We start from the raw sequence: 10864 nt of genomic DNA on the forward strand, positions 1-10864 counted from the left end.
CTTTCTCTGTCCATCCCTAGAGGCAACCTACCTTATGGTCATCAATTACTGATGTTAAACTGTGTATAATTTGTCATTACGAATGCAAGCCTTGTAGATTATAAGATTATGGCATGACTACGATTATAATGGGTGGTTTAACAAGATCAAATGCAAAGGAGAAGATAGCACGTGTGTGGAAGGGAACGCCTTTTTATTTGGGCATGGCATTAGCACTGCAGCCCGCCTACAGCCCCTCCCTTCTCATTGCATCAGGTCACCTGTCTTAAAGAGAGGGCAGGCCGATGTGAGCACGGCGTTCGACACCTGAGCAGCAAAAGTTTGCGCCAAGAAGTTCGTAATTAGGCCGCGAGCGTGTCCACCCGTTGAAGCATGGAGGAGTTGGCTCGAGAGAGCATTAGCTTACTGACATCTGTTTCAGCCAAGCCCGCGCTCACCGTGGACGGTCCTCAGCTCGGTTCGTTGGGGGCCATTTGTATCATGCTGAAATCTGCCCTGGGCGCCGGGCTGCTGAATTTCCCCTGGGCCTTCGAGAGAGCTGGTGGGATCCGAAGCGCCATCACCGTTGAGCTGGTTGGTCATTCGACAGATTTATCTATTATTTTTCACACGTATCCTGTGCCATGCTTTGCTGGGTTCTAGCAGGTGATGTCAAAACAATCATTAACAAGTTGGTGAGTAAGAGAGGCTACAATAAGATTTGTATAACGAAACAACTGGAACACATTTTTTGTGTGGTTTAAAGAAGTAGTGAGATGGTCACTTTCACATAATGGCAATGTTTCATTTTCCCACACACTTCCACACACACTTTTCAGGCCATTAAGTGAGGTCTTTGATAGCATTGAAATGGACCGTCAAGAGGAGCGTACTGCAAACCTCTAGTTTGGAACACAATCTATTTAAATGACTAATTGCTTTAGAGATGTTAATTTTTCTATAACTTGTCAATTTGATTTGAGTAGTTTTTCATTCGTACTTTCGTCTGGGTCTTTGATTTTGACTGAAACCAAAGAGCAATGTGCTTTTTTATATTAGACTATCAGTCCTTTTGACATCTAGGAGGGCCAAGGCTTTTGTTGCTCATGAATTTCAGGGCTTAGTTTTGAAGTGCTGTCGTATTCATCAGAAAACCCTGTATGCTATCTGTGACAAAGGTCTACACTTGACTATTTAAGTCGGCTGGCTATTTCTTCCTTTCATTAAAGGTTTGCTCTGAACAGTGGGTTCATTCCATCCCCGCTGAGTGGTTCTTCTTTAGGCTTCTTCTGTAAAGTGAATACCTACATGACATAATGGTGCAACTATTGATACGATACTGCCTTATCAAGTGACCTCCTTCTCCATGACTGCACGATGTTCACTTAATCCTTTCTCTTGGACAGGAGTATGACTCAAGCCGTTATCAAGTTGTATTATAAGTCTGCTTCAGAGCGGGTCAGGGGTCTGTTGGAAACGGAGCAGTTTGGACATTCATTCCAACTCTGCCATTTAGTTACTACAGCCAAAAGGACCATAAGGAATGGGGACTGACCATTCGCCTTGGAATTAAATGATCTCTTTATTCACCTTGTGCCCATAATGGCCTCCCGCCTACTTTATCCTTTTGACCTCCGACCTCGTCGTCTCCATTAGTGCAGGTTGAGGGGAGCTAACACCGTGGCTGTCAGACATCCAGGCTCCAGTTGCCCATTTTAAATGGGTCCATTGGCCCCTAAACCCTTTTCAATAGTGTTTGGGCTAATGTTATTTCCTGCTCTGTGAAATTTGCAGGTATTGGTCTTGACATGGTTTTACTGGGTTATTTTAGATTTATTGGCTGTTCACATTTCAGTCTGTATACATTTGACCAGCCTAGCTGACAACATTTTATGGACAAAATCATTTTTAGAAGAAAAATGTTAATAAATTAGAGTAAGAGCGAATTCTCAGCTCTCGACTTTTCTCTTGAAAATATGTTTAAATTAGATGAAATTGTAGCTATGCCGCAGTTACCATTTTCACCGTCCCAGCCTATCCTCTTTATGCTCAAATAAATAAATGAAGGACCTGGGTTTGTTTTTTAGTCTTATCTGCTGTTAGGCTACTCATGCCAAGTAGACTGTAATGGTGCAACATGTCTGGTAGGTAATAGGAGAGTTGTTGTGTTTAATTGAATCAGTTTTTCCTCAGGATGAAATTAGAGTTTTGGTTTTAGTACTTTCCCACTGTTCCCACCATATTCAGTTCCTCTTCCCGTCCTGTCCATTAGGGCTGGCCCGAAGACATAATTCCAAGCTTTGAATACTTGTTACGTTTCCAAACGAATATCAGAAAATAGACCTCTGAAGAATAAGTCTCATCTAATTTAAAAGTCAGTGAATAAGTCCCGCCTCCGAGGCTCCTGGTTCCATCGGTCAAATGTCTACAAGAAATGACATGGGGTTTTTGAATGAACGTACATAACAAACTCTGTAGGTGGCGAAGAAGTAAAAGCTGCTCATGTTTTGAACTACACACTTTTTCCATCTCGATTCCACTTGGGTTTTGGAATTTCGGTGCCGTTAAAGTATCATTTATAATTGTTTACTAATTGAACAGCATCGACAATCTAAAACCCAAGTCATTCAAAACACCCATGTTATTTCCCATAGACATTTGACCGATGGAACCAGGAGCTTCGGAGGCGGGACTTATTCTTCAGAGGTCTATTCTGAAAATAAAGTGCCTTCATAGTGTATATCTTTCACTGCCTGTTAACGGAGCAGGCAGCGGCCGCTCCTGCAGAATCTAGTTTTTATCAACTGATGATTTTCTGAATTGGTTCAATATGGAAAAACAAATGGGAAAACAACCATATCACGTCAGTGGCTTTCAGATCCACTCATCAGTGAGAGTTTGACTTGGTTTCAAAGCAGCCTAAAAGCTTCTGAACACGCACGGTTTCAAAGTATGAGGGTAGGCTTACGTCCAATCATCACAAGGCAAGTGGGTGGTTTGAACATTGTGCAAAGCTTTGAATCAATTTCACGGCAGGACCAGTGCTTTTTACCTGTTGATAAATCCTAAAGGTGCTATTGTGAGGGACGGATCGCCATTAAAGGAAAAACATTGCTACCTGCATCACCTACTAACATTATTAGTAGGTAGAGCTTGTTGGTGTCTTTTGAATTTGTTTGAACATTGAAATGTTATTAAACCAAAAATACATTAAAGCCCTATGGTAGGGGGTGTATTGGCTTCCTTAATGATTGAATATCAAAATCTAAGTAGAAAATGCATTTCATGCATAAAAATGCGGTAGGTGCTGTAGTGCAAAGTGAGGTTGAAAATATGTTTTGTTAAAGCCACATGGTTTAAGGGCTTAAATTAAGTGATGGAGTAAACATGCACACCATTAAATAGAAATGGTTAGAAACAAATAAAGTTAAGGGTTAACAGATCGGGTCCGTCCGTCCGTCCTTATTCCTTTACATCTAGTCCATTGAAATAAGCTCATAAAATGGGAGAACACCAGGATTTGTATCAAGCACCTAGCCTCTGTGTATGCGACGTGACTTCACAAGCTCTAGCCTCAACGGAATACGACTAAATATACAAAGCGGGTACGAAAGTAAATGGGATATATAAAAAAATGTATAAATGATATCGAAATTTTGTTTTGATTTAATTGAAGATACAAGTGTGTTGATTTGTTTGAACGAAGGTTATGTTGACCAAGTAATGAAGTCTGAAGTAGTTGAAGTGTCAGAGTGACTTCCATTGTAAAAAATATTTAAAAAGTAGAATCAAGTTTCAAATATTTACAATTTGACTGGAAGGAAGGAGATGGCTCCTAAAGTTTTTAGAATAAAAAAGAAGAAAAAAAAGAGTAAAACTTAAGAACAATATAGTTGAGCACTCGCCTCACAAAAAATTATAATTTGGTAATTCCATATTTGGCCATTCTGATGATGGCTGCCATAACCTCGACGGAATTGACGTTAAGCGTTCTTGGACGCCTAGCGCTAGGGCTGCTCGATTATGGAAAAAATCATAATCACGATTATTTTGGTCAATATTAAAATCACGATTATTCAAACGATTATATATTGTGTTTGAAAACATGTATTTATTCAGCATGTCTCTCCCAAAAACACTTTGTAACTGAGAACTTTGATATTTTCCCTTTTAAGAAAAAATAAAAAAAATACACTAAATGGTCAAAGAAAATGTTCAAATGTAAAATAATATGTATCCAGCTGTTATGCACTTTCTATAAAACATAAGAAAAATAATAATCAAAACCTTAATTATATTAGTTTAGTTATAGTTTGATGCTAAAATCGTGATTGAAATTCAATTAATCGCCCAGCCCTACCTAGCGCCCTTGCATAGATATTCTCTCACTGGGATATTCAAACAGAATGTCTGGGTATGTTGGCTGTAACCGGAACACGTTTCATCTTTAAGACATGTTCTCGCCATCAGGTCTCTCTGGTGTTCCTGATCAGCGGCCTCATCATACTGGGCTACTCGTCTGCCATCAGCGGCCAGTGCACCTACCAGGGGGTGGTCAAGGGGCTGTGTGGGCCCTCCATCGGCCAGCTCTGCGAGATATGCTACATTTTCAACCTCTTCATCATCTCTGTTGCCTTTCTGGTCATAGTGGACGATCAGCTGGAGAAATGTGAGTAGAAATTTGGCAGGTGAAGTATCCCGAATCAGGGTCCAATTTAACAGAAGTCAGTAGTGGATAGATTTGACCATTTGCCATGGGATAGAGGCATCGTTGCTTTTCAAACAAGTGCTTGGCGGATACATCTTTCCACACTGGTATATAAAAAGACACCATTCTAAAAGTAAATTGTGGATGACTGCAATTGAATGCCAGCCGCTAGATCAGTGGTTCAAAACCTTTTCATTTAAGTGTACAAATAGATGTTAACAAGTATTACTGCAAGAAGGCCGGGAACAGTGGGTAGAAAACATTGGCTAGGCTGCTCAGCAGAACATCGCCGAGTGCATTCAGTTAACACAATGTTAAACTATTGTAAATTTGTCTATAGCATATATTTGACCTGGATACCTGTAGTCGCCTAGCCTGGTCCTACCAGACTCTCGTACTTCATTTCATTTGCACAGAGTCTGGACCTACTCAATTGACAAATGTTAACTCACTTGAAGGCGGGTGTCTGAAGTTGAAACTATTGGATCTGCCCAGTGCCACTCTGGATCTGCCGTAACCAATTGCTAACGTTTGGCCGGGAATCACGTTGCGTGCAGGCTGTACACAAACCAAACACTGCGTGAAGATGTCCGTCAACGAGAGCTGACTTTAACGTCATTGATCTCAGCCACTCCCTCCGTTCGCTGATTGGACGCAGAAAATTTAGACGGAGAAAACCCACTAACATACCGCAGACCCAGACCTAGTACTGAAGGGAAATAAAATGAGAGGAATTACTTGAGTGGGCGGAGCCAGGCAAGTAGTCGCCCTTACCAAGCTTGACTTGTTAGCAGAATCTATGATGCCTATTGGTTTTGTACTGGGCATGTATATTTTTTTCTATTTCAAATGCTTATAGCAGAGCCACTGATTGTAGAAAAGTTCTTACATTTCTCAAACATGAATGTATCCCTGAATCTTGGGTCTCCAAAAGGTTTGGTGCTACAATTGGTATAGGGGGTGCTATAATATGCGTCAAAGTTAAACGCCCCTTGGAATCATAATGTCTGGGATTTTTTTTTTTTTTTTTTGGAAAGTCATCTTCTTAAAATCAACCAAATGCTCAATTACAATTGAGAAGTGGACAGGCACTGGAAACTACTTGGGGACATAAAAGTATTGATATCTCAAAGAATTTGAAAAACGTTTTGAATAAATACTAAGCTCAGAATCTCTCTGGGACACTAATGCCATACCCCCCAACAGATGTGTTACTGCAAATTGTCGGATAAGGGCGGTGGCTGGCCTGTGGCGGTCAAGGGCTGTGCATAATTTGTGTGACTGTAGCAGTTCTATTTTCCCATTGTTTATTTGGATGTGAAATGTGGCCTGATTCGCCTGTCCTGTGGCCTACGGTCCTGGAGGCTCAATGGTAAGCCCATGGCAAGTTGGGAGAAGCTGACTTTGTGTGTGTGTTTCTCAGTGTGTCTGTCCGTATACGAGCTGGTGAGTGATCTGCCAGAGTCGGAGATGCCACACCACTGGTACACGGACCAGCGCTTTGTCCTCCTTCTGCTGTGCCTCTTCCTCCTCCTCCCTCTGTCCTTGTCAAAGGAGATCAGCATCCTCAAGTACATCAGGTGGGTCCGGGTTGGGGGGGGGGGGGGGGCCGAACAGGCCTGCCGGAGGTGTCTAAGAATTGTCCTCCTTCTAGAGGAGGACTTTGATCCAAGTATGCAGTTTCTTAGACAAACTGAAGTATCGAACGTGATTGTTCATGTTTCTGACTGAGTTTTTGTTTTTTTTGTTGCTAACTGTTTTTTTTTCTCCTTTTGTTTCTCCTAGTGTGCTCGGTACGCTGGCAGCCAGCTACCTGACCACCGCCATCATAATCAAGTACCACACCATGCCTCCCCCACTCGTCCACAGCAGCCCCCCCGACAACGGCGGGTAAGGCGGTGAATATTTGGCTTTTTAAAGTTATATTTATCCATTTTCTTTCCTTCAGTATTGTTATGGATGAAAACTAGTTGGAAGAAGTCATCAATAACCATAACTTTGATAAGCTCTGATAAGGGGGAAACATTTCAATAAATAATAATGGTTCGGGAGCCTGATAAAGAGTCTTATTTTGTTATCTAGGTCATGTAAATAAGTGGATCACTGTTCCTTAAGTCAAGAAGGCTATCAAGTCTCGTGCCTAAAAGGAATGCACAGCCCAAAAACATAATTAGATGACAATCATAACTCAAAACGCCTGAAGAAAAATCAATCTCAAACTAAAACTTGCACAAAACAAGGTATTTTTGTTATCTGTTTAATAGCCCATGCCTGCCATCCAGTAATGGGGTCAGAAAGGCCCCAACACGCTTATCAACCACCTGGCAAACTGTTTATGAATGAGTTCTCATGCCAATGACCAGCTTATTTAAACAAACACTGATGGACTCAGTTGTATTTTCTGGTGCAAGTTCTTCCATTGACGATGTTGGCATGTCCCACAAGCACAGATTCTGATATCAGACTACTTCCATTTGGCCAAAGACGCATTATTTGAGGCCTATTTCAGTGAAGACATTGTCAGTCGGGATAACTTCTACAGTGACTCATTGTTCTGCAAGAATGTCACACCAATGAACGAGAACACAAGAATCCAACAAAGTTGGACGTGCAGCTGATTTGGTTTGGCCCGTGATTAGACTTCAAGCAGAGCACAGTTGTCTCCTTGCCATATATCCTTGGATAGCCAATGCAATTTTCTGAGAATGGAGCTTTTTTTCAATGTCATCTTCTTTAAAAATTAGACTGATCAGTGTACATTAAACAAAGACTGGTAGGATGTAACCTATTCCTATGTAGGCTCTGACTCGCGCTGGAGGAGCCACACTCCTGTAGCACTTGGTAACGTGTGCGGAAGTAACCCTTGCTTGAGCGTGCTGTAGAAAATCGTGTGATGTGCCCCAGAGAAATTCTCTTTCCAACCTTGATCTAGTGTTTGCGGTACCTCAGTGGTTTATAATTAATAGATTTTGACATGGATCAGAAGAGCTGCTCTCCTGGGAGGGGATTTTGAAAAGACCCAACACTCCTGTAGTGTGAGCTGGCATTAGTTGAGGGGCGTGATGCATAGTCGATTGGGGACCTGGGGATGGATCCAACTCTCCTGTGCTGGTTGGCTCGGTAATGGTTTAATAATTGTGCTGACCAGGTGTTGGCCTCTGATTGATGGCTAAACTTCATGTTATGTGGCTTTTCCTTTCTGCCTCAACAGAATAAAATCCTGGGCGTCAATGCTGAGTGTTATCCCAACCATCTGCTTTGGTTTTCAAGTGAGTGGAGCATTTCTAGCATGCCGTTTGCTTTGACCTCTTGTAAAATGTGTGAATTGACACATGGTATACGTTTCTGTACTGTTTTGTGTAGTGTCTCTATTAATTGGTTTAGTCATACTATAAGTCCATGAAGGATAAGCCCATTACATACCCCTGCTAGAGGAACGGCTAGGATAAAAGCTGATCATACCTTTGTGTGAGCTTACAAGGGCAAAATGGTGTCGCTATTTTAGTTTGCTATCTACTGCAGGGAACGTGTGCTATTTTGATGTTGAATTGCCCAACTATACATCTTGACATTTCTTGACAAGAGAATTGCTTTGAACTGGAGTTTCTAGCAGAGGGTGTTAAGTGATTGCTAATCTAAAGGTCGACTGGTGCCGTGCGTGTGCGCGTGTGTTATTTACCAAACTTGATATTGTTTGTATAATCATGTGCCCTCTTGAGCAATCATCAAAACCAGGTGGTGTACTTTAGCATATCTTGCTATGGGCTTTCTTTGCCATGCTAAATCCAGTGAATCTTTATGCCGTGTGTCTTCTAGTGTCATGAGGCTTCCATTGCGATCTTTAGCAGCATGAAGAACCAGAAGCTATCCCATTGGGTCTTCATCTCTGTGGTCTCAATGATCATCTGCCTCCTCATCTACACTCTAACTGGTCAGAATATTTATACAATTTAGAAACTAACACTTATTATCTCTAATTCTATGTACTGCATTTTCGCATATTACTTTGTCGTTTTTATCATGTAAAAGTATTAAAGTAATGCAGCTGGCTGGCCTAAGCATGCCAATGCATGTCAATGGCAGTTTGGACACACTTCTTTGATGGATTGTGGGGGGCTGTTGTGTACAACAGCCCTATTACTTGCATACAGTTTAACAAATTGTACTCGTCTCTGACACAGGAATTTATGGATTCCTTACCTTTGGCCCGGCGGTGAAACCAGACATTCTGATGTCCTACAACGGGGACGACATGCTTATGGTCATCGCCAGGCTGCTGTTTGGAATCTCCATCCTCACCATCTATCCCATAATTCTACTTCTCGGCAGGTGGGTCAGGCTGAAGACCCGGGGCCTTGGTTATGAAACGTTAACTCCATAGTGGAAGGGAGAGGCATTGGATGATTTGAGGGCCTTTTGTGGACAGAGGTTGACGATGCTTTGCTATGCAGGTCTGTGATGCAGGACCCCATACTGAAGTGGTGGGCGGGTCGTGACGGCTCGGTGCCAGAGACGGTTGAGGTCCGCAGCCGCTGCGTCCTGTCCTTCCTGTGGATCGCGCTCACCCTCCTCATCGCCATGTTTGTCCCGGACATCAGCAAGATAATCAGCGTCATCGGCGGGGTCAGCGCCGCCTTCATCTTCATCTTCCCCGGTAAGAGGAGTGCAGCGGAGCAAGTCATTGTCTGGTTTGTGTTTGCTACACCTCTGAACCTTGTACTTGTCTCATGCAGGTCTGTGTTTGATATGTGCCATGCAGTCGGAGCCTGTGTCCTTCAAGACCAGGTGAGGATTTGGTTTCGCCTGCAACATTTATGCATTAAAGTCTCTTAACTGCTCCAATGAACAGAAAGTCATATTTCTATCACTATAGGTTTGCCCACTTTTGGGGCAACCTTCATTGAAAAGTGTTTTTTATAAATACTAAAAAGGATTACTGCTGTGTGTTTTCAAAGGTTATGAAAATAAGTTTACTAATTTATTCTATAGGACCGGAGTAGCAATTGCCTTCCCTTTTTTTTTCTTTTTCTTTTTTCAGAGTTGTTCTCACTACATGGGGTGTGATAACCTTGCTGTGTGGAGCCTTCATCTTTGGCCAAAGCACCACTGTTGCCGTCATGCAAATCCTTGGCAGGATCTAGGACTTTACCTCTGCAATTTACCTTGTGATGGACATGTTCGTGGCTAGGTCTTGGATTCCGTTTTCCTCTTGCATTTGAGGGCTAAGGACACACGCAGGCACCAGGAACCATTTTCATTGGAATCTGGCAATTTGGACATCATTGTGCAATGTGGTGCCAATTGTGTAGCGGCTACAAATGTATTGATTTATTTGATTAAACAATGTCCCACAGTCATCGTTGATCTGCATTTGAGTTCAAACGCGTCCAGCACTGTCCAGAGTGGTTCACACACCAACCCTCTAAGGACACATCCATAGCCTCTCTGCACTAGCCCCTTGTGTTAAAGGCTAAAGCTAGGACAGATAATGGCTCTTCAGCACGACCATGTCTCTCGTAACAGTTTTTGTCTGCAGAGGGCTTGCATTGTTCCTTAAAGGAATAGTTAAACATGAACATGGTTCAAGCAGTAATATCCACAAGTTGTAATGGTTATTTTGATTATTTTTAGTGGACTCTGCCAACTACCACAATGTGTCTTGCGTTTATTAAAAGTACTTGCTGCCAAGTTTCCTTTGAGCTGCACAAAAACAATGGTTTCTTTGCAGCCATTGTGAACACGAATTAGTGATTTGTTTGATTCTCAAATTATTTGTCAACCATTTTCTGTTTATAAAATTGTCAGAGTGCATTCTAATGTCCTTTGTTCTCACTCTAACTTGATGGGTGTTGAGAAATCTAACTAATTTCCTGCAATCCAATATATTTTGATAGTTATTTTCAAAATATTATTCAATTTGAATGACTATTCTAATTTCGGACCACATGGGAGACGTTGCCTAGGCGATCCATCCCCTGAGGCGACCATCACCTGAGGCGGTTTATCACCATGGAAATCTTGGTTGAATTTCTTTTGAAAAGGAAATGATTGATATGGGTCATGCTAATTGCAACGGCAATTCGAGGTCGATTAGGTTGTCAACATGGCAGCGACGCGGGAAGTCAGTCCGAGGGGGGGGGGGGGTGCTGAGAGAGAATCTATATAATGACGTCATAA

The 10864-nt window shown here is 42.1% G+C and overlaps 1 protein-coding gene across 2 annotated transcripts; it reads left to right on the forward strand.

Moving 5' to 3' along the window:
* The first annotated feature begins 228 nt into the window (after positions 1–228).
* On the forward strand, positions 229–10560 carry LOC130388627 (putative sodium-coupled neutral amino acid transporter 8). 2 transcript variants are annotated; one of them, XM_056598046.1, is made up of 10 exons: positions 229–573; positions 4450–4648; positions 6111–6267; positions 6473–6577; positions 7899–7956; positions 8504–8618; positions 8869–9016; positions 9139–9341; positions 9421–9472; positions 9726–10560. In XM_056598046.1, the coding sequence occupies exons 1-10, from the start codon at positions 373–375 to the stop codon at positions 9826–9828; spliced, it is 1341 nt and encodes a 446-aa protein (XP_056454021.1). In that variant the 5' UTR covers positions 229–372; the 3' UTR covers positions 9829–10560. The 2 variants fall into 2 exon arrangements, with proteins under 2 accessions (XP_056454021.1, XP_056454022.1); XM_056598047.1 differs by lacking the exon at positions 6473–6577 and having other exon boundaries at positions 235–573; positions 9726–10531.
* Positions 10561–10864: the final 304 nt, after the last annotated feature.

Source organism: Gadus chalcogrammus, chromosome 9 (genome assembly GCF_026213295.1).
Source record: "Gadus chalcogrammus isolate NIFS_2021 chromosome 9, NIFS_Gcha_1.0, whole genome shotgun sequence".
In the NCBI taxonomy this organism is placed as follows: Eukaryota; Metazoa; Chordata; class Actinopteri; order Gadiformes; family Gadidae; genus Gadus; species Gadus chalcogrammus.